We start from the raw sequence: 22,832 nt of genomic DNA, 5'->3' as shown, positions 1-22,832 counted from the left end.
AAAGCGAGGTCAGTCACTTCAGACTAGAGTTTTCATAAAATGTATTTAGTCAGTAAAGGTCTGTTGTGGTACTGAGTTTGTTTATTATCTTGATTTAACTGCTAATTTAAATCAAAATTAAGGTATTTCTTCAGTTTGACAATTAAATGAGATGCTCTCAGACATTTGTGAATTTTTAGGACAGTAACTTTATTTTTTGCCCCTGGCTGAGAGTCTGGATTGTAGGCAGTGACGACTGCCTTTTATCACACCGTTTCCATTAACACCCACTCAAACTCTGTCTAATGAGCATAATCCAATATCCAATCCAATATGAAGATGACCAGCCAGACTGGCAGGTTGGCAACACCGTCCCTGTCATAACATTTGGTCAACACAGAACTGCTTGACTTTGCTTACAGGCTGGGATTTCCTGTGCAATTTAGACTGGAGTGAACAACTAGGCCTGTCGACTCTTTTTTCTGTTTTGGAGGGAAAGTGTGTGAATGTGCGAGTGAGCTCCACTCACTCTACTGGCCCTATAATGTAAATCAGGCAGAGTCTCAGGCCGAGCGGCAAGACTGGGTCACCAGGCCACTTAATCCTCCCAGGCCATTTGTCTTCCTGCCAGAGGATTACCGGCTGTGTAACACATGGTGGGTCCTGCATCACTGTGTCAGAGCCGTCCACTCTGCTCGGGCGAAGCTAGTCCCTGTCACTGAGTGTGGCGACATAAGGCCGTGAATGCGTGTAGGTGGCTGAAGTGTTCAAAGTGAATGTTACACAGAAAAAACTGCAGGTTTCTACCATTATTTCCTTATCAAAGCCAAATGTAAACAAGTCAATGGGCTATTGTGCACAAGGTGAATAGTGAACCAGCTGTCAGGATGCCCTTGAGAGGGTTTCCTATTAACAGTACAAACAAAGTACAAACAAGGTCTGTTTTGACAGAACATTGATGTTTATTTTCTTTAATTTACAACAACATTGCAAACTGAACTTAAAAAAAGTTGTTTTCCTGCTAACCTAAAATAAAAGTCATGGGCAAAAATGAGGGAAGAGTCTAGAGATAACATGGGGTCGTAGTCAGGAGGGGAAAGCAACAGTGGGTGCGACACTCGCAAAAGCCGAAAAAGAGGTCCGGAATTTTACACCTAGTGTCCATATCTGTTAAAACAGGACAGAAAGAGACAGAAAGGGAGAGAGGGAGGGTGTAATGTCAATACAACGGTTCATATCAGGAAATATTCACAACTTGTCATACTGTCTATGAAGCAAGAAATAAAAAAATATTTATACTATGATTACTAGAAACCACTCTACATCTGCACTACAACTTAAGAACTATAGAATTATCAATAGCTAACGATACTCACTTCTGAAACTCCCACTCCCTGTTGTCTAGAGGGCACACCTGTCTGGTTTTCAGCCAGCGAGAAATACAATGGAAATGAAAAGCGTGCTGTGAGAGAGAGAGAGAGAGAGAGAGAAACAAGGTAAAAGACATTTAATAGGCAGTATGGGAAAAGAAACAGTATAGAATTCCTTTATGATAGTTCTGGTTTCATAATAAACATTTATCATTATGTTTACTCACTGCCCACTAGGGCTCACTGGCATAAACTCTGAGTAATATGTGTGGCGGTTACTGGCCTGTTAGCCAACCAAGATGGCTGGGTAGTGTGATGGAATAATCTAAATCAGCCTGATCAAGGAAGTGTCTTAGGGGCAGGTGCTTTCAAACAGTATATACCAACTTTTTCAAACCCAATCAATATATTGTCAATTACTGGAAGTGTGTGCAACCTCACAACCCCTCTCACTCACATTGCAGACACCCCAGGCTACAGTGCACTCCTCGGATGTGGCAGAGGCTTGGTTGGCCTGGCACTCTATACCTGAGGGAGAAAGGAGAAACATGTCAAAATGTGTCACTTTGGTGGATATCCCAGCAAGAACGTTTCATGCAAGAGGGACACGTCTTGAATGAATGTCATTTAGACAGCGACAACTAGTGCGAGCTCAGTGCGGACTCCGAGTTCAAACCCCAGAAGAACCTTGTTTAGTCCTTTCCAAGATATGAACTGCACTCTACATCTCACCTATTAATTAATGTACAAATCCTAGCATTTTTAAGCTGCTGTCCCTGGTTAACTCAGCACAAAACTATCCACGGCCTATCATGGAGTCATAAAGGAGACAGTGTCAAGTCCAAAACTGAAAGTTAACTCACAGAGGTCCATGATGTGATTTCGACAGATAGCACAGTTGTCCACGACAATGTCCCAGGCCCACAACGCCACAGCATTCCACTGTTGAGAAGTCAGAATAAATAAATAAAAAATCTTTACCTGGTTAGAACATATAATATAATACACTGGAATTCAAGTCTCTTCACATTTTAATGACAACTCGGAGTTTCACAGTACATACAGGCTTCACATTTTAGACTTAAAACATTAATATTCAAAATCTATGTACATGTCTTATTTGAACAACATGGCATACAATATGGCTGTAGCTGTAAATGGAGGCATGAAGCATAGCGAGTGAACAGTAGTGTTCATTAGTGGACTGTATAGATATTGCCATTATTAGTCATAATAACTTGTATATCAGAGAACTTGCCGAACTTTAGGCTTTAGTGTCACTTCCTAAACCATAACAAGTTTGTAATTAGATTTCATTAACTACAGTTTGACATTTTAACTAATTTGAGAAGCAGTCACTAATAAGCAAGTCAATAATAAGCAGGTCAACAAAAACATTGTCAACAGAAGGCCAAACGGGGGGCCTTTCAAACGAACTAAGAGAAAGCGGCTAAGCTAGCTCACGCAATCCCATTGATTTCCGTATAAATGTCAGTGCTGTGACTGGGCTTTTCTTTTCGTTTTGTCAATATGCGACAGTTAGCCGAAATAAAAGCTGGTGGTCCCCATCGGACCATTACGGACTAAGGTATGTCTATTAAGCCATCATTCCAAAACAGCGAAGTGCAAATTCATGCCCCTGTAAGGGAGGCTAACATATAGAGCTAACAGCTAGCTAATGTTAGTTAGCGCGAACGTTAGCAAGCTAACGTTTAGCTGGCTTAGCTGGCCATGGAAGTTAGCTGTTAGGGAAGTGTGCCGTCAGACTGTACCGTTTATTTACACCTTAGCACTTAACACACCTAGCAGTTTACTTAAAACTTGTAAAATCGTACCTTCTTCACTTCAAAACGTTTCTTGCTCGCTCCACTGTTTGTGCCGCTTGGGGTATCAACATCCATCGCTGCTGCCATCTTGACTGGAGAATCTGCGTGAGCGCGTGAACCTTCCCGAAGCTGCAGGGTGTTTTAAAGGGGATGTTAAGCCAGTCGTACAGTTTCGGTCGGCGTACAGACTACGGCTACTTGTCTCATAATTTGCTGGTTTTGGTGTGCATCAGCTGGATATGTGGTATGAGAGGCATTAATCATTTACATTATCAACACGTTGTGCACGGACCGTTCGTCAAAAGATACCACACATCAAATTTTCAAAAGTTAGGTTCCACCGAGATTTGAACTCGGATCGCTGGATTCAGAGTCCAGAGTGCTAACCATTACACCATGGAACCGCTAAGAAACTTAAGAAACTTTTGATCTATGTAGATACGTGTAGATGCAACAGTATGACAAGTGAAACTGAAATTGTAAAAAATTCTATTTGGTTTTTATTATGCATGCAGGTTGTATAATGACATGCCACCTGTTGAAGAGAAGAGGCAGAACAGAGATAGATGTGCGTGCAAACACAAAAGATAAGATAAGATAAGAAAGCATTTTATTGATCCCCTTGGGGAAATTCAGGTGCCACAGGAGCAATTAGCGGAACAGTGCCAAACTAACATTAAACTCAAACTGGAATATTTGTATTCTAATAACAACCTCTCCCTTATATTTATTATATTTCCCTTATCCCTAATAACAACGATTCCCTTTTTACATTGTCTTTTTGTTCTGCTTAGTCACTGCTGGTGCTTTAGGCTTCTTCTGAGGCTTGGTCTTGGTTGGTTTGGAGGGCTTAGCTTTGGCCTTCACCGGCCTGGCTTGGACTCCGGAGGCCTTCAGAACAGGGGGTTTGGGTTTATTGGTTTTTGGAGCTTTGGGCGGCGTGGCGGGCTTCTCGCCTGGAGGAGAGCTGCTGTCTGGGCAGGACTTGAAGACATGGACGTCCCTGACACTTTGACCTCTGAGCTCAGGAGGGTGACCGCAGGTGGCAGTGACCTCCAGGCTCACGTTCTCCATCCACCTGAGGGACAGAGAGAGAGAGAGAGAGAGAGAGAGAGAGAGAGAGAGAGAGAGAGAGAGAGAGAGAGAGAGAGAGAGAGAGAGAGAGAGAGAGAGAGAGAGAGAGAGAGAGAGAGAGAGAGAGAGAGAGAGAGAGAGAGAGAGAGAGAGAGAGGGACAGAGATAAAATAACATGTTGTTTTTCCATGTAGGCCTATGCTATTGTGTTATGTATTCCACATCCCTTTTGAGGGATTTGAGCCTAGACCTGCGTAGCGGCAGCAGAGGACAGTCACACAGCAGGGGGTTTCCTCGCAGGTCGATCACCTCCAGGCCGGTGAGGGGGCTCAGGTCAGGCAGCTGCTCCAGCTGGTTCCCCCCCACAGTCAGAGTCTTCAGTCCTGCACCCACACCTGCCAGAGAGTCCCTGGACATCTGGAAAGTGGCAGATTTAAAGAGCCAATCAGCACTAAATCACGTTCTTTTGGAGCTGTCAACATGATTATATGGCTTCCGTAGAGTGAATAGCATTAATCCTGTACTTCATTTCAACATTTTTCAAATGAAGTCCTGCATCTGCTTCTAGAGGCAGAAAATCATTATTGCAGTACTATCTATGGGCTGAAACTTTAAACTGTGTTGCACTCCTGCCACACCTCAATCAGTGGTGTCAAGGCAGGAATTTCACTTTTGGCAGCGTCAAACACTTTGTGATCAGAAAATTGTTATGACCCCCAAGTAGAGAACGGTGATCCATTATCACCGACACACACTGCTGTTCACTCTCGCTCCTCACCCCACTTTTTCGCATCTTTCAAAATTGTGTACTAGGCGGAGACTGGCTGAAAACAGTGTGTTTGCACTCTCTTTAATAAGTCTTTACTGGGAGAACTGGTTGCTGGTTACATCAAATACTGGTTCCAGTGATAATAATATAATACGAAACGATAATAAGAAACGATAAAGAGAAGAAATCTGTTGAGAGATGGAGAGGGGAGGATAGAGGGAAGAGAGGTGGAAAGAATAAGTAGATACAACCGTGGGGAAAAAAGGCAACGTGTCTCTTACCTTCTCCATGCCCGTCTCATCCATATAGAGCCTCCTCAGACTTTGAGACACAGGCTGGAAAGCCTTCGGTCCGACCCAGCGAATCGAGTTCCTGGACAGGTTGAGCTCTTCCAGACTGGAGGCCTCTGTCAGAGCGTCAGTCGGCACCTCGGTGAGCTGATTGGAGTCCAGGTGAAGCGTATCTAGGTAAGCAGAGTTGAAGGCGCCCTTGGCAATGGCTGTTACGGTGTTATTGGTCAGGTAGAGTCCCCTGAGTTTTGGGGCAGCTGAGGACAGCAAACCAGTGGGCTCTAGTTTGGAGATGACGTTCCGCTCCAGGTGTAACGCGAACAGACCAGGTAAGGGTGCCAGAGCTACAGGAGAGACAGAAAATATCAGTGATCCTGCTTCCTTTGGTTCATACCTGCATGCATACATGCGTCTAAACTCCTGTAAATTCAACTTGCGTCCAGCCAGACTTGACTAGCCACTCACCTGATCCTGGGAACTGGGCCAGCCGGTTCCCCTCCAGGTGAAGGTAGGTGAGGTCAGGCGCTCCCGCAAAGGCCGCAGGGTCCAGCGATGTGAGGTCGTTGTCGGACAAGTATAAGTAAAACAGCTTCTTCATTCCCCGGAAGGCGCCGCCTTCGATCTCGTGGATTTTACAGAACTCCAGGTGAAGGGACACAACTTGGTCGGCGCCAGGGAAGCTGCTGGCAGGAAGGTAGTGGAAATGGTTGCTGCGCAGGTCGAGCAGCTGCGTTTTGGGGGGGAAGCCCCGCGGGACTTTGGTGTGACCGCGACCCTCACATGTGGCATGCTGGGCCTCAACCTGAGGAGGATCAAATTGAATGCTATATTAAAAACAATATGTCTCATGTGACTGACATCAACCAATATGGCTCTTGTGTCTTTGGAATTTATCTATCATACGTACAGTAAATATTCAAGGGATACAGGAATATTTTTTACACCTATTGTCAAAGCACTGTGGCTGTGATCCTTGTACTGCTCACCTCTGGTTGCTGGTAAAGTTAATCTAGTAATTGAAGCGTATTCTACTGCTGCGTTCATTGTAAGTCATTCTGGATAAGAGTGTCAGCTATATTGTAAGTGCTTCTATTGTAATGTACCCCCTTTGTGTTTATTTTATTGTCATTACTATTATTATTCTACCAATTATGTAATGGGAGTTCATTTAATTTATTTATTTTTAATCATTTTAATATTGTTTGTTCATTAATAGGTATTTACGTATATATCATGTATATGTTTATATTTTTATAATATTGGATATTTGTAGTATGCATACATAAAGGTTTTTTTCTCTTTTTTACTTTTATAAAATGTTGAAAACATATAACAACATATTGTTGAAAAAAAAGAGTGTCAGCTAAATGCCTAATTTAAACTGTTGGGTGAAAATGTCATCCAACTACCATCCAAATGTCAACTTTTCAGGAACTAAGAAAATCAGTCTTGTTTTTAGATTGACCACCATGCATTTTTCATTTTATCCACTGGGTTTTGAAAGGGTTTCACATGTCCAAGGGGTCGGTCAACCAACGGAAGACCTTGTAGTCCTTCAGTTAAAACATTAAAGTCACCAAAATCGGAGTTACGAGTAACAGGAGCTAAATGTAATGTAAATATATTATTAAATCTATGTGACCAATGTGTGTAGGACATTGTCTCTGTAAATAACTCAAATGATATTTCACTTTGGTAGAACATTTTCATTTTTAAGAGTGCATACCTCTACTGGAGTTTATGACATAATACATAATACAAAGCACAGCAGCCTCAAAAAATTTTAATTGTTTCTTTCTGTTGCCAGGACCCCCTTTTTTTCCTGTCTGAAATTATTGACACCAGCTAATGTTGGAGGTTGACTGTTCCTAAACTTCTGTGGAGGCAAAACTGCTCCACCCATTTGAAATATCATTCCAGTCAGCAGTATTGCCACCACCAGAAACAAAAAACTCACATCGCAGTCACAGTTATCCGGACACTTGACTTTCTTCTTGGGCTTGGCTGTGGGTGGGGCGGGCTCTCTGCTCCCGTCCTGCTCCTCGAACTCCTCCTTCAGCGTCTCCTCCCTGCTCCGGCAGCGCAGCTCCAGAGGAGCCACGGCCTGCAGGGGCTCGTCTGAGAGGTGAGCGGGGCCCGCGCAGGCCCCCAGCAGCTTCACCCCACCACGCCTGGACCACTCCCTCAGCGGACGCATGTAGCAGTTACAGTAGATTCGGTTGCCTTCAAGGGGGTCGGATGATATCAAAATGTATTAAAGATGACATAAGGCACACGGATAAAGAGTATGAACTAAATGATCACAATGTAAGAGCCCGGCTGTACCAGTCAGGTTGAGGCTGGCCAGCTCCTTGGGGCCTGAGAGAGGCTCCAGGTAGCGCAGCTGGTTGTGGCTCAGGTCCAGGTAGGAGAGGAGCGGGGCCTGGGACAGGGCCATGTCAGACAGGTCCTGAAGGGACATGTGGTCCAGGTAGAGGTGTGTCAGCTTCGCCATGGAGACAGACTCTTCCCCGAGGTAGGTCATGGGGTTGTAGCTCATGTCCAGACGTGTGACCTCGGGCAGTCTTGACAGGAGGAGGAGAGAGAAGTGAGGACTTGAGTGATAGACAAGGCCTGGGACAATGTCACTGTGGTTGTGCAAATAAACTAAACTAAAAAAACTGATAAATTAGATCATGGAACAACTGTCCAGAGGTTAGATTTATAAGTCCACCGCCTCTGCAGCTACATGTTGCCCCACTGGCCTCAGATCACATCCTGACAGATTTCTCTCCTGTATCTCCTTCTCTACTTTTCCACTGTCTGAATGAAGAACAAACAATACAAAGGGTGAGTGGACTGCCTGCTCTCCCTTTTCTTATTAAAAAAAGATATGGGACTGGGTGTGGTGGGATGCTGTTAATAGCACTGGCAGAGAGAAACTGAATCTCAGTAGTCCTTGTGTCATCATTTCCTGTAATGACTGGTCAGCATTTTAAGAACAACACTGTCAGCCCAGTGTATTCTTAAAGGATGCATCATAGTATTTCAACACATCTCCAAGACCTAGTAAAGACCTTGTTGCCATCTATAAGGATCATGTAGCAACTGTTTGACCTAATGGAGAATATTGATCTAAAGACCCAATGGGCAAAATTGACTCAAAGCACTGACTGATATGTATTGCAAAATTGGATGCAATCAGTGTGAATAAAATTAGTGGCTGTAAACAAAAAAAAAGTATATTAAAAATTATGTTTTCTGCCAAAGTTGTCCCTCTACATTGCCTCAAAACATTGCCCACATATCAAGACCTTGGTGATGCACTATAATTTTTGTAGCAATGTAGGTAGCAACGGGCAAAAAAAGTGACACACATATATGACAAAATGTATTCAAATGTATTCAAATACTTTGTGGCATCAAAATGCTCCTATATGGTTAAAGTAACACTTTTGAGGCAAGTCCTTGAGCGCTGTTGCCCATTAGAGATGCCCAAAAATTTGCACCATGGATCACGGCCCAAGACTCTCCCACCTGGTCATGGTCTGAGTGGGGAAGAACTGCAGCTCATTGTGGTCCAGGCTGAGGCGGTTGAGGGTGAACAGGCCAGCGAAGGCCTCGGTAGCCAGGTTGTTGAGGGAGTTATGGCTAAGGCGAAGCCACTTGATGTTTTGCAGGCCCTGGAAGCACAGTTGGCCTGTTATGCGATCATATAGTCAAGCGTGTTTGATAATTGCGGTGTGTGTGTGTGTGTGTGTGTGTGTGTGTGTGTGTGTTTAACAGCTTCTTGCATTTGTGCATTCGTGTCAGTATCTGTGAGATGTTTTGGTTCAGTTCCTGTGCGTGTGCATGTGTGTGTAACAGTGTTGAAGCTTGTCCAGCATTCATATGTCATGTGTCATGTTTGAGTGTGTGCCTCCACCCATCCACTCGAGTACCTGGAAGGCCATGTTGGGGATGTAAACCAGCTGGTTGTGAGTGAGGGCCAGCATGTTGAGGAAGCCCAGCTGGGTGAAGGCTCCAGGCTGGATCTCCTCCACACGGTTATGATCCAAATGCAGCTCCTTCAGGGAGGAGAGGCCGTCAAACGACTCCTGCATCAGTTAAGTTGGAGGGAAGAGTTATTCTGTTTTTTTTCCCCCCACTTTATTCAATACAAAAACAACAAGGCATACAGCAGTTTCACAAAGTATTTTTTCAAGCTGAGCAATCTTAGAAGAAAAAAATGTAACAATTTGCCAACAATAACACAACCGCAAAAATAAAATAAGATAAAAAAAAAAGATAGAAGGGGGCAGAAAAAGATGAATAGTATATATATTTTAGCGCTTGTTTGTTTTTCATCAGTTTAAGAGAGAGAGAGAGAGAGAGAGAGAGAAGCATACAGAGCTGGATTTGATGAAACACATTCAAAGCATGCAAAGCATCATGAATCCTAACACCAGACATTTTCCAGTACACTGGATCAACACACAGTACAAAACACAATACAGTGCAACAGAGAGCTGACATTATATTTCATAAACTTTAGCAGCATATAAAGAATTGCATCAAGGCAACAAAACAAAAGCAAAAGTAACACAATGTGTGCATCACATGACAGATGATGCACTGCAGTCTAATAAAAGACTAATCCAAACTAGACAAACAGGTGTGTCTCAGTTTTACCTGGTACAGGATCTCGATGTTGTTATAGGCCAGGTTGAGGGAGACGAGACGCCCCAGGGTGCGGAAGGCACCCTCCTTCACCTTCATGATGTTGCAGCGCTGCAGGTTGAGGTGGGTGAGGTAGGGGGTGTGCAGGAACGCCCCCCTGGGCAGCACCTGCAGGTCGTTGTTTCTCAGGTCCAGTTTCACTGTAATCTGTGGATGGAGGATGGAGAATATGTTTGGGGCAGGGATGAAGCAGAAACAGGTGGGACTGGAAACAGTAGGAGGCTTCTGACTGGAAGGTCATCTGTTCAAATCCCTGGACTGAGAGAGAAAGTCTAGGTGGGGTGTGTGAATGAGGAACACTCTTTCCTCCCTCATAAACTACTGCTGTTGAGCCTTTGAGCAAGGAAATTAACTCTTAATTAGGGCTGGGTGATATGGTTGAAATCAATATCACAATAATCATAAGGTTGTTTTTTTTAACTCTTAAATGGTCCAATGTAGCTGCATTGTGGCAGAGTCACCAGGTGTGAATGTGTGTAACAGTGTGAATGTTAAGCAGGGAGGTGCTGAAAAGAGCTTGTATGCTCAGCAAACCACAGCTGGATAAATAAAGGTTAAAAAAATGTATGAAAGCCACCAAAATGACAGACAATAACAGCAAGGCTTATCGTGAAGTGAACGGGTAGCATTATACTCTGTGACTATTCAGTTCCTTACCTCATCTACGGTTGGGGGAACCTCAGTCAGGTTCTTGCCCATGCAGGCTACAGTGAGTTTGGAGTTATCGCAGCTGCACACTCTGGGGCATTTGCCTGTTTCCACTGGTGAAACGTACAGCAAAACCACCAGCAAGCCCGCTGCAGCCGATAACACAGAGGAGAGACGCATCTGTGCCAATCAAAGACATGTTAGTGTTACAAATACAAAACCTGCATGTGTTCATATGACGACAAAAACACTGAGCAGTAAGCACTCTTTACCACTCATGCGTAATGACACACGAGCCTCCTCAAAAGTTTGGCGCGTTTAAAACAAACTGCAGCCTTTTACACACGCAGGTTAAGTTAGAATAACAAAATTACTCAGTCGCCCTCCTCAAAGTACATCACCCAAAGGCAGATATTAACTATCTATACAAATGAATGTTAAATCCATACAAACTTCAGGCCACTTAGATTTGTCATTTATTTCCTTTCTCAAACTTAACTTGTGAGCTTGGAAATACAAAGAGCTGACTTTATTTTCATGATTCATTATCAAATGTGAGGCTACTTGTTTATGCTTTAAAATAATATTTTAATATAAATAGGCCTATTAAAAAAATGAAAATACATAATAGTTTGCTTTGGCTAGCTGGTATTTCAAATACATGATATAATATCTAAGAACTGCACTCCAACCTGATTCCAAGTTCATTAAGTGTAAAATAGAGGCCTATTTCAAAAAATGTCCCGCCCTTTTACTTGGGCTATTTTTGAACAAATAATTCGGAGGATAGACTTTTAAAAACCAAATCCAGCATTGAAATTACTCAATGTAGGAAGAAAATTGGCATTAGGCTTACCTTCCTGCAGATCTTCACACTTTCAAAGCACACTTGATGACATGAAACAAAACTGCAGATAAACTCGAGGAGGTCTAGGCTTCAGGTCCAGTGTGGCTCTACCAGGATCTGCCCGGTGGCTTCTTGACTTTACACAGTGAGAATAAGTGACCATTGGTCTAACAAACACAGCTTTGGCAAATTCTTCTGCGGTGACCCCTGCTCCCCGCGTCCCCTCGCTTCAAATTAACACCTTGGTATCACATTTTCTGCCTAGTTAGAGCTTGTAACAGGGAGGACAACCAAATGTAGGTCAAAGTGATTCTATTTGATGATTTATGTAAGTGATAAATGGCTATTTATTGGCTTTAAGTGTTGAGTGTGTAAAATTAATAGCCCACTGAGGCCAAATGTAATGTTTAATGAAGGACTGACTGGTACCATGAGGCTTTTTAGGTTTACTCCTGCCTCCAGTGACCCAACGCAGATTTGAGAACAGGAAAACAACAATATAGAAGACTGAAACAAAACCATCTGAGCTTCTTCATCAATAAAACCACTGTCTATCAACACAGAAGGAAAAGGCTGGATAAAAGAGAAAGTCTGGATAAAGTCTGGCTGTTTTCCTCAGTTTTCTTCAGAAAAGGGCACAATTGTCTCTAAATCTGGTAAAGTCTTTGCCAAGTGTTCCAAGTTTGGGATGAAATGGGCAAGAATTACTGCCTTCAACTTCAAAATCAGGTTTACTGTATATGCCCAACAGTGCATCCATTGATTCAAAATGCGTAGAAGCATCCCAGATGGTTTCTCATTCCCAGACCAAGGAGAGGAACAGAGGCTCCTACACAAAACAACTAGAACCAAATGTGTTGAGCCATATAAAACAGAACATGTGAAAATCATTTAGGACTTATCTATTCAAAGCTAATCTGCCTCTCAAAGTTTCAAAATGCAGATCGTTTTTAATAGTTAATGATGGCAGAAGACATGGAACATTGAAGCATACTTTATTTTGGTCAGGCAAATCTAAATCTCTTTGCACCTCACGCCTGATTAAAGGCATGAAAAAAATTTAGACTTATTTTATCCCTTCTGATTGTTCTATTGTACTTCACAATCCTATTTCCACAATATTCATCAGTCATTATTACATATTTTAGTCACATTTCTTTTCTTTTACTATTTTTATGAATTTTATAAACATTTCATATAAAACAATGGAGAATAATAGCGAAGGTAAATATGAAATAAAAAATACAGAAGAGCTTCAATCACAGATTAAGGCCAGTTCACAGAGTAAAGAAACCACTGAATGGAGGTCTAAGAGGCTTCTCTAGCTTGTGAAAAGGCAGAATCTGCACCTCAGTCAGGATCACTCTGATTTTATATGGAGACTGAGGCTGTTTCCTATTCACTAGACTTACAGAGGGTAAAGTCCAGGTTGTCTGTGATGTCCTGCGGTTATATGAGTGTGCATGTAACGTTTCAAACAGTCCACACGGTAAAAGCATACTCCACTTCAAAGAACCCAAAGTGATGAACCGAGTCCAGGATCCTGTGTGTTGATGAAGCGGCACAGCCAAGTGCACTTGATTGCAGTCCATTCTTCTTTAGTGTGACTGTGCTTTGCTTAAAATTTCAGCTCATGTGCTGGTATTCAAAAGGTCCATGGGTTATGTGTAGGGTAATGGATATTTTTTTTAGTCCAGTCTGTGTGTGTGTGTGTGTGTGTGTGTGTGTCTGACAGTCCTCAGCTGTCAGACTGGACTGTCTGCAGTGTGGAGTGGAGGCGGTTTCTGGCGTTGTCACATGAGTCCAGGGCCTTGCTGTTTCTGTGGATCATTAAATACACTGTTAAAGCTATTACACACACAACGTCTTTGGTCCATTACCATTATTGATAAGCATTTTCTGTACTACTGAAGGGTAAATTACATCCTTTGCCTTTGTTTATTTGATGCACACCCACCAGGAGTAATAAAGCTGTGCCCATGATCGTATATACACCCCACCGTTACTACACCCACCGAGTGCGTGTACAGTTATGGATATGCGTTATTTCTGAAGGTGGGTGGGTGGGTAATGGTGGAGCGTTCTGTACCTGGGAGCGGCCTGCTGCTCGCCTCACTCAGTCACGCCCTTACCGCGACACGAAGGCCTCCAGCACCGCCACATTCTCCTTGGGGAAGTAGTCCTGCCGAACGACGTGCTCCAAGGCCTGCAGGTGGCCGGGCACCACCAGCACCGGCTTCACCTTGTCCTCACTCTGACAGGCCAGACAAATCAGGATGAATGATAAGGGTCAAGAAAGTAAAAAAAAAAAAAAAAGACACTTGTGCCTACATTTTAGATAGGTTAGATGAATACCAGAGCAATGTAATGACAAACAGAAATTTTCTTTGAGTTTGATAAATATGTGCCATCTACCAAACCTACCTTGATAAGTCCCAGCAGTACTAACAAAGACGATACAAAGCTGTAGCCTTGGAAGGAAGGAGTGGCAAAAGCTTTCTTTAGAAGGGCATCTACGAGAGAAAGCATGAAAACAAAGTATAAATTCCCATTCAACAGTCAACAATAAAGAAAACAAAATGCAGTGCAGTGGACCAGCATGTAGACAGAAACACAGTCTCTCACCAACACTGTCCAACACTGCACTCTTAACGTCCTCATTCTCTTCCTTGTACACAGATGAGATCTTGAGGAAGGCTTCAGCTGTTTTCGTAGCATCTGACACATCCACCTAGATACAGAAAATAGGGACAAGGATTCATTGAGAATAAGTCTGCTTTAGGCATATCGTAAAATAGATGCATATTCTACTTATTTGTATCCAGTAAACAGAAAGGAGAGATGTTCACTCCCTAACTATAATGATAGCTTTTCTGTAGTGTGTACCAAGGTTATTATCGTACACTAAAACCAAGACGAAAACTAGGTGTTAAAATAAAAATGAGACTTTGTGACAAAACTAAAACTATCTTTTCTACTAAACTAAACCAATATAAAAACCTATGTGAAAAGGTTTTAGTTTTTGTCTTTTTGCTTATATGCAGGGTAAAAAAGGAGAATGAACTGAGAGACGTTTTAGCTATTTTTGCTGAATGCAAACTACTAAATATATTCTGAATTCAGATTGCCGTTGAGTCTGTTTCATTTGTGCAGCATGAAACCAAGTGGTTCCAAATTTAAGTTAGTTGAGGCTGTATTGAAAAATGTATGCAAATCAAATTTAAAAGAAATTCATGATTGTTTGTATTACCCAAGACATGTTGCACACATATATACGAAATACCTGTTCTGACCTTCAATCATACCTTTAAAAAACCCAACCCCATTAAAAATAAAAACTAGTCCAAATACTAAACCAAAAGTACCAAACCCAGACTGAAAACTAACCAAAACTAAACTGAAATATAAACTAAAAAGTATATAAAAATAAAAACTACTGAAAATCCTAACCTAACAATAACCCTGGTTTGCACAAATGGATTATTGTAGTTTGTGTCCATTCTCACAAACAAAGTGATAATTGCAGTTGCAGTGGTTGAAAACTGAGGCTGGTGTGTGTGTGTGTGTGTGTGTGTGTGTGTGTGTGTGTGTGTGTGTGTGTGTGTATACATGCATCTTTGTGTTTACCTGCTGCTCGATAAGCAAAGCTCTCTTGGCCCCCAGTTTCAGCAGTTTGTCTGGGGACGGAAAGCTGAGGAAGGAGGAGACGTCTGGGGGCCGAGGGGCTGACGGAGGGGTGGAGAGCTGAGGGGGAGGATGGGGAGAGGAAAAAAGGTCAATTAAACCACAGCACCAAACAAACGAACATGTACACACAACAATGGCTAGTATGGCACCTGTGTAACTTACAATTTAAAGTAGGGTTGGGCATTTTCAATTATTGTCACAGATCATGCTCTTAAATGTTTTCAATTCTGCAGCTTGTGTACAACTTGGGGGGGAAAAGGTGACTGAGCTTTATCTGACCAGGTTCCCAGTGCTTTCCTCTTCCTCCTCCTCTTCCTCCTCCTCTACTTCTTCCTCGTCCACCTCCTCCTCATCTTCATCCTCTTCCTCATCTTCATCCTCCTCCTCGTCATCATCTTCCGGCTCGCCGTCGTCATCGCTGAAGCAAATCAGAACACAGCTAATTTGTTAGGATTTGTTTCTGGGATGAGGTGCATCTTTTCATCTTTTCAGTGCCAGAGTGTATCGGACGGTTGGTGGTTTGGGTGTTAGACGTTAGTCCTCCACTCCTCCACCTCCAACCATTTGTTGTCTCTGTCACAGAAGAGGTTGAGAGAAACTGACAGAAAGAGGGCATGTTGATGTACTGGTGTCAATTAGTGAGCGACTGCAGGGGGTCTGAACTTTTCAGCCAGGGATCCACTCTCTTCCCTGTGACCCACGCTCATTAATACATGTTATTACACTTGTCATGTGGGGACCCAACAGCAGCATGCTTGTGACCCATTTTAGGTTCCTTCCAGTGGTTAAGGCAACACCCTTTTTTTTCCTTCTTTGCCTACCACAACAAAAACACAGGTTGGTTTTATTCCAATGTTGATAAATATTAACAAATCTCCTACAGCTTCAAAATGCATATACAACTCATCTTTAACTGTCAATTCTTTTATCAAAAGTTCAAACAATCCATTTCAGAGTGAAAAAATATCCCAAATCCAATAAACCACTATGTAAAGCCGATAGTAAGGCTTGTACAACGTCTAACAGGTAATACAATACTGCAATTACAGTCTGGTCCTTTAAACAACCAGGGGCTAAAGTACAAAGTCATTACCTGAGGGATCCTAGAAGGTCTCCCATGTTCATGCTGTTCATGACTTCTCTCACAGCTTCACAGCCCTCCTCCCCCAGACTGTTACCTGGGGATGTGGAAACAAAAGACAGCATTTAAAACAGTGTAATTAGAAGAGGCAAATTCTACTAAAAAGATCCCTTATGAGTCTCTTTGCAAAACAAAACAAAAAACACAAAACACTCTAAGATTGAGAGTATACTGTATATGAAGAGGTTTTTTTCAAAATGAGATATCCACCACCTACTCTTGCAAAATGACTGACAGCAAAATCTTACAGCAGGTTGTGGCACTCTTTAAAGGATAGCAGATAACTTCATGAAAACTTCAGAGTCTCGTTGGTTGAGAAAATTGTCACATTTTTACTGGCTGGATCCTCTAAAGATACTGAATGATGAACTTGATGAACAAGTAATATTTTTTTCCTAAATGGATATATAGCATTTTGAAATCAAAGTCTTCATATATAGATAGTTTGTGTGTTTACATTGTTGTAATGTTGCAATGTTTTAAGTTACAGCAGAGTAAACTCTTTCTGCATGTTGTTTGTGTTTGTACCGTTTAGGTCCAGCTTCTCCAGCTGGGCCTTGCCCTTTACTGCCTGTGCCACCGCCACAGCAGCCTCCTCTGTAATCTCCCCGAACGACAGATTCAGCTCCTGTTGAAAGCAGCAGAATAAATATTGAGAAGGGGAGAAAAACAACAAAGAGAAAGTATGACAGAGGAGGAGAAAAGAGAAAGACCTTCAGTATAAAACAGGATAGATGATTATATCCAAATCGACAGGTGTGTGTGTGCGTTCGGTGCTGAATGTCTGCAGCCTTGTACTGAAGTGCTCCTACTTGCTCACCTTGAGGATCGGTAGTCCGTCTGATACAATTTCTGCAATAGCTAATGCCCCTTCTGACCGGACCAGACAGTCCCCAAAGTTTATCGCCTGGATGCTGCGTAGATGTTTCAGGGCCTGTGAAAGACAAAGATTTATTTGGCACTTTCTTACTTATTACACTCAAAGTATTTCAACAATCTGAGCATTTCACTTCACGTCAACAAACGCAAGGCTAATCTCCGATGTTACAGTACCTGAGCCATGGCGATAGCCCCCTTCTTGGTGAAGGTGTTGTCATTGAGGTTGAGGACGCGGAGGCCTGAGTTGTGCTGCATGGCTGTGGCCAACGCCGTCACACCTGGGTGGTTGATGCCATTCTGGGGCATGTGAACCTCCTCCAGGCTGCCCATCAACTGGGAACACAAAAGGGACTCAAGTAAGATACAGATTACAGAACCTAGATACAATCAATGCACCATTACAGAAAGCATAATAGCAGTTTGAAAAAAAAGTTTGTATAACGTTTCTATGAACAGTGGAGTCTTGTGGTCAAGCAGTCAAATTCAGTCAGATTGCTTGACCATATAAGCTGAAAATGCAAACTGGTCTGAGATCAGAACTCTTATTAAATAATGCATATGGGCCCAGGAAGACTAGTTGGTATACATTCCCTCTCAATGATAAAGAGTTGGTTGCTCAACCACAGCTCTGATTAACAACTAAACAAACCCAGAAACTTATTGGGGAAAAAACTAAAACAAAATAAGCAGTGTTTTGACAACATGGCTGTCTTCATCAGGGTGAACTTTGCTATGTTTAGTCAGAGCCATAGAACTTACTGCAAGTCTACATTTAACATGTATAAAGCTATAAAGGGAGTAGTTAGTACTGTACCTGGAAGGCCTGAGCAAGGGCAGTGGCTCCGTCGTTTTCCAGTCGGTTCCTGCCTGCAATGAACACCTTCAGGCTGAGGGGGGCGCCCTCAGCACTGGACTTTTTATGGCACTCTATCAATGAAGCAGCCAGGATCTGAGGAGACCATAAACAGAGAAATGGATACAATATTTAACAGGATCTATGTGAAACATTTGTTCACTTGTCATTTCTGCTCCTTTCTCTCCTTAAAGTATGTTAAGGAAAACACTAAAAATGTGACAAAAGAGTCTAACCCTGATGCTACTGCCTATCACCATGGAGGTGCTTGCCATCTTAAACAGACATTTCAGGGGACTTACCTTTCCCCCTCCGATGCCCATGCCGCAGTTGTTGAGCCGTAGTTCCTGCAGTGTGTGGCAGGCGGTGCTCTTGAGCAACTTCTCGATGCCCTTCACCCCGTCTGGCCCAAAGGCATTGTCGCTGAGGTCCAGAACAGTCAGCCTGGCGCCCGCCATCATCAGCGCGTCGCCCAGGGAATTCTACAACACAAAGGGAGAAACAGATGAATGAACAGGCGTGATAGGGGCAGAATAAGATGATTGATGAATACGGCTTAACTGTTGGACCGAATCGGGGATGAGAAATAGCACATTAACTAGGGAGTTCAGGAAGGAGGAACAGATTTATGGTAGAAGAGAGAATAACAGAAAAATGAATCACAGAGTTTGACCAAGGGAACAGGCCTTGTGAAATCTCCTGAGAACGCCCCAGTCTGCTCCTGTATTGTGCTGAAATGACCCTGACAATTCATGTCAAGAGCCTTTCCCAACACAGAGCATTTCACCTACCATGTATGGATCCGTGGCTACCCAGTGACTCAGTAAAATACAATAGTGCACCTTTCAGAGATGAACAAATCATACTGTTTTTTTGCATGTTGTAGCCCATTTACTACACTCCGGGCATACTTTACATTAGTACCGACCATTTTCCAAAGCCTACCACAGTTGTTTAGATTTTGGAAAGCATTTGTCCTACCTCCCAGGCAGCCATTAATTTCCATTCATTTCGTTATTGTACGAAAATCAACTTGCAGAGGCTTGAAATTTGTGTGAGATAGGTAATCCATCACAGTGACCATCCTGCCTGGGCTTATTTTTGACTAAGTTACTTTATTGTTGCATGGTAATTTAGTTGAATGCTGTAAGATTTGAGAGGTTAGCAAATATAAAATATAATATATAAATATATAATATATAAATATTGAAATATATGATAATAATAATATATATTAATTATTCAAATGAGTGGATTAGCGAATATTAAAATATTGAATGGAATAGAGTGAACCATTCCTTAAAAAGGAGCGTGTTTGTGCCCAGCAGACAGTCTGAACCATATGGGGAATCCTTAGCATGCCAATGTATAGGAACTAGTAACAGGAGAGAGACAGAAGAACATATAAATCTTCCTGAATGACGTCTCTGCAGAAGAAGTAACCAGAGAGAGTCTGGGCCGGCGTTGGCTGAAAACCTCAGTGGGACAAAGCAGGACGGATCATGACAGGGACGCTATTTTGGAAAACCCTTGGTGTAAGAGAACTGAGAAGAGGAGAGGGAGAGGAAGACCCGAGAAGAAGAGAAGACTGCGTAAAGACCAGACACTCCTGTCTACGGTATAGTGACATCTTAATATTGCTTGTAACTGGTGATCTGTATAAGCCAATGCTTCTTTGGAATGCATTTTGTGACAACTCTAGGCAAGGCTAAGATTGATCTTTAATTAAGATAGATTATGACAGATTGTAATTTACTTGATTTTAGATTGTTGTAGAATTGTTACTCCACTTAGCTCCCACCTAATTATGCAAAATTGATAGTGGGTGTTATTCCTTGACTGTCTTGCATTTAGTCTGGTTTGGATTTACCCCGAAAATCCTACAATGCGCACATTGATTTGAAAAGTCTGCAGGTCTTCTGGTGTGTTCACATGCTGGTGGCAACAGAAACAATACGCACACATGGACATCATCATACTATAAAGCAAGGAATCTCTGTCTGCATGTGTGTCCTTCGCATATATCGAGAACCGTTCATCCGATCTACTTCACACTTGGCGGGTGTATTGCTGGGGACCCAAGGACATGCAGTGTCGGGTTGGACACACTACACGTTCAATATTAATAAACTTTGAATAAACAAGTGAACAGCGCTCTGTGCAGCAGCGGGGCTCAAAGCAAGCGACTGGAAGCGCAGTGTCGAGTGTGAAGTTGTTTGGATGAGCAGTTCTCGAGAAAGCTGCAAGCAGCAATACCGGAGGCCAAGCAATCGGCCCGTTCCGAACAGGCATGTTTTGAACGGGCACTGCACTAGTGAAAAGGATGATGTGGATTTGGCTAAGCAGGAAATTTGTTTATTGTTTGTTGTTTCAGATATATCCATTAGCACATGAATGCACCATTCCAGTCATGGAAATGCTTTCCATGTAGAGACACCCACACTACAGTGTACATCTCCGCCAGGAAATGGTCAGTAGAAATGTAAAGCATATATGAAGTGTAGTTAATGGGCTACAACATGCAAAAGGTCAGTAACTTGTCTTTAGATTGACAACGACGCATTTCTGAAATTATATAATGGGTTTTGCCTAAGGACCATTACATTTCTATCAGTGCATAGAGGATGGTGTAGCTTACAAACATGAAAATCACCATAAATTGGAGTCACCACATTTTCACCTGACAACAGTGATATACTATTCTTTACTCAAAACAAATATGAGTTTCTTATTAATATAAAATAAGCGGAGCCTTACCAGGGCAGGAGGGATCTCAGAGCGCAGACGGCCTGTGAACATGTCACTCCAATAACAACACTGTAAGAGAGAGGAAAAAAACACAATTAGTTGAGACGTCAGCCAGGAGATACTGGTGAAGATGATAAAAAACAAATGAACTGCCCATAATCATGTTAAATATATGTCTAACCTCTATCCCAAACCCCTATCTGCTCATCCCACATAGAGCGGCAAAGAAAAAATTTAAAATATGCCATTTGGTCAGCAAGCTCTTAGTATTTTACTGTATTGTGAACACTAGTCAATGTGTTGACCTACAATTTTTATTACATTACATTAAATAACTATGAAACTGGACTCGTGTCATGCTAGGAAATTAAATCCAGAACCAAAATGATCAATCACCACCATTTCTACAAAAAGCCCAAAAGGTAAACAGTCCAGACCTTGAACTCGCTCTTGGTCTCCAGGGCCTTGGCGATGGCCTGTGCTGCCTCCACCCCTATGGTGTTCCCCTCCAACCTCAGAGCCTGCAGACCCTGGAAATCCTGGATCTCCTTCACTATCTCCTCCACTGCAGATAGGGAACAAGGTGGGGGGGAGAAGGAGAGAAGAGATAGAGATGGGAAGACAAAGAATAAAAAAGATGAGAGCAAGACCAACAAAAGCCACGACTTAAGTTTGTTTATGTACTAGCAGTCAAGATTCTTGACTTCTTCTGATTATTATGCAGAGTTTCTCCTCTCGCCTGGCACGTTGAGGGTGCGCTGTATTTAGGTGTGTGACAGCTGACACTCACCAGACTGGGCATTGTCCAGCTTTCTTCCTTGGCCCTTGTAGCTCAACTCTCCCTCCTCTACGGCAGTCTTAGCCAGAGAGTCGGCCAACTGCGCAACAATGTCTGTCGCCATCTGGGCACCTGGGGAATAAAAATGTTATTTAGCTACTCTATCATGTCATGATCATCATGGTGCCTGCAACTTCTGACACTGGACGGTAACGTTGCCTGTTAAGAGGAGTAACAGAACTAAGTAACTTAAAACAAAGACATGCAGCAATTTATAATAAAGTTAGCTCAAACTAACTCTTTTTTTTAAAAGCTGCTTAGACAACTTTCCATGAGGCAGACCAAACAGCTGACTGCGCTGTTTTCAGAGGGCTGTCAGCAGCTAACGTTAGCCAGGTGTTGCTAGGCTAAAAACGGACCCACCAAAGCAGAGCTAAACATAAACAATTTGCTGCCACTGAAACTGAACAGTTATTGTTGAAGACTATCCGTTCATAAAAATTCCCAGTGTTAGCTAGCTACTTAATGTACTTAGCTAGCGTTGTGTTTATTTGAATGTCAGCTAACTAGCTAGCGCAGGTACACTGGACAGTGCATGGCACGCTACAAGGCTCAGCCGGCCTTTACAGAGGTCCATCTGATAACCGCTGGCTAGCTGTCGTTAGTCTAATCACTTCGGTTCTGTGTGTATATTGATGAGTGTAGTATCTCTAATCCATTAAGTCACTGTGTGCTCACCCGACAGAAATATCACCGTTACCAAAACCCCGCTGTGCTAGTTCCTTCGAGTCGAGTATCACACTCCCGCTCGCTCCAGCGTTCAAAACCCAACACACACACACATACACACACACACATACACACTACCCGGCTCGACCACCACGAAGCTGAGGGACAAGGGATTTGTAGTTCAATTAGGCGACGATGCTGCGTTCACGTGCTCATCGTAAGACCGTTGTTCCGATTTAGTTAGTCGTAAATAGGACTTGTCGCTGAAATAATAACAAAATGGACCATTTTTATAAATATCGTATTACTTTAGAAATCAAGCGGCACAGAGCTACTTTGTGTTACAGTGGGAGAATGAAGAGGAAAAATGCGCATGAGCCATGTAATTATGTTTTCATCAAATTATTTGCCAAAACTTATTGTATTATCATAAACAACTAACAGTTAAACAAGGAGTACTCTTGGTGAAAATAGAAACATGCTGTTCTACTAAGTATTTACATGGAATGCCAAACA

At 42.6% G+C, this 22,832-nt stretch overlaps 3 protein-coding genes and 1 non-coding gene across 5 annotated transcripts; all 4 read right to left on the bottom strand.

Moving 5' to 3' along the window:
• Positions 1 to 917: 917 nt before the first annotated feature.
• On the bottom strand, positions 918 to 3,320 carry rbx1 (ring-box 1, E3 ubiquitin protein ligase). Its single transcript, XM_071521871.1, has 5 exons — positions 3,185 to 3,320; positions 2,213 to 2,291; positions 1,807 to 1,877; positions 1,356 to 1,441; positions 918 to 1,146 (listed from the first exon to the last, which is right to left on the bottom strand). The coding sequence occupies exons 1-5, from the start codon at positions 3,260 to 3,262 to the stop codon at positions 1,134 to 1,136; spliced, it is 327 nt and encodes a 108-aa protein (XP_071377972.1). The 5' UTR covers positions 3,263 to 3,320; the 3' UTR covers positions 918 to 1,133.
• A 187-nt stretch (positions 3,321 to 3,507) lies between these two features.
• On the bottom strand, positions 3,508 to 3,579 carry trnaq-cug (transfer RNA glutamine (anticodon CUG)). Its single transcript has one exon. It is a non-coding gene; the product is annotated as a tRNA-Gln (tRNA).
• Positions 3,580 to 3,943: 364 nt separating this feature from the next.
• chadla (chondroadherin-like a) lies at positions 3,944 to 10,834 on the bottom strand. Its single transcript, XM_071521880.1, has 10 exons — positions 10,664 to 10,834; positions 9,959 to 10,153; positions 9,229 to 9,384; positions 8,825 to 8,970; positions 7,634 to 7,872; positions 7,266 to 7,531; positions 5,774 to 6,110; positions 5,300 to 5,652; positions 4,500 to 4,666; positions 3,944 to 4,253 (listed from the first exon to the last, which is right to left on the bottom strand). The coding sequence occupies exons 1-10, from the start codon at positions 10,832 to 10,834 to the stop codon at positions 3,944 to 3,946; spliced, it is 2,340 nt and encodes a 779-aa protein (XP_071377981.1).
• A 1,638-nt stretch (positions 10,835 to 12,472) lies between these two features.
• LOC139645973 (ran GTPase-activating protein 1-like) lies at positions 12,473 to 22,455 on the bottom strand. 2 transcript variants are annotated; one of them, XM_071521862.1, is made up of 16 exons: positions 22,326 to 22,455; positions 21,600 to 21,719; positions 21,247 to 21,374; positions 20,819 to 20,878; positions 18,364 to 18,543; positions 18,023 to 18,157; positions 17,383 to 17,541; positions 17,150 to 17,263; positions 16,858 to 16,957; positions 16,282 to 16,366; positions 15,468 to 15,606; positions 15,129 to 15,245; positions 14,127 to 14,232; positions 13,926 to 14,014; positions 13,591 to 13,755; positions 12,473 to 13,321 (listed from the first exon to the last, which is right to left on the bottom strand). In XM_071521862.1, the coding sequence occupies exons 2-15, from the start codon at positions 21,709 to 21,711 to the stop codon at positions 13,630 to 13,632; spliced, it is 1,650 nt and encodes a 549-aa protein (XP_071377963.1). In that variant the 5' UTR covers positions 21,712 to 21,719; positions 22,326 to 22,455; the 3' UTR covers positions 12,473 to 13,321; positions 13,591 to 13,629. The 2 variants fall into 2 exon arrangements, with proteins under 2 accessions (XP_071377963.1, XP_071377962.1); XM_071521861.1 differs by having other exon boundaries at positions 13,634 to 13,755.
• Positions 22,456 to 22,832: the final 377 nt, after the last annotated feature.

Source organism: Centroberyx affinis, unplaced genomic scaffold (assembly GCF_046629955.1).
Source record: "Centroberyx affinis isolate AG114_WGS23_722 - 3 ecotype Tasmania unplaced genomic scaffold, CSIRO-AGI_Caff_v1 ptg000937l_1, whole genome shotgun sequence".
In the NCBI taxonomy this organism is placed as follows: domain Eukaryota; kingdom Metazoa; phylum Chordata; class Actinopteri; order Beryciformes; family Berycidae; genus Centroberyx; species Centroberyx affinis.
Note: the sequence above shows the minus strand (reverse complement) of the source record. Positions and strands in the feature narration are given on the sequence as shown.

Coding starts and splice junctions, on each gene's coding strand:
- rbx1 (XM_071521871.1), bottom strand. CDS start 3,262: ATGGCAGCAGCGATGGATGTTGATACCCCAAGCGGCACAAACAGTGGA. Junction 2,292..3,184: donor AACGTTTTGAAGTGAAGAAG/GTACGATTTTAC, acceptor ACTTCTCAACAG/TGGAATGCTGTGGCGTTGTG. Junction 1,878..2,212: donor AAATCACATCATGGACCTCT/GTGAGTTAACTT, acceptor TTTCTCCCTCAG/GTATAGAGTGCCAGGCCAAC.
- chadla (XM_071521880.1), bottom strand. CDS start 10,834: ATGCGTCTCTCCTCTGTGTTATCGGCTGCAGCGGGCTTGCTGGTGGTT. Junction 6,111..7,265: donor CGGATAACTGTGACTGCGAT/GTGAGTTTTTTG, acceptor GATCCTCCTCAG/GTTGAGGCCCAGCATGCCAC. Junction 5,653..5,773: donor GGCCCAGTTCCCAGGATCAG/GTGAGTGGCTAG, acceptor TCTCTCCTGTAG/CTCTGGCACCCTTACCTGGT.
- LOC139645973 (XM_071521861.1), bottom strand. CDS start 21,711: ATGGCGACAGACATTGTTGCGCAGTTGGCCGACTCTCTGGCTAAGACT. Junction 17,542..18,022: donor CCCTTGCTCAGGCCTTCCAG/GTACAGTACTAA, acceptor TTGTGTTCCCAG/TTGATGGGCAGCCTGGAGGA. Junction 14,233..15,128: donor CTTTGCTTATCGAGCAGCAG/GTAAACACAAAG, acceptor TTCTGTATCTAG/GTGGATGTGTCAGATGCTAC.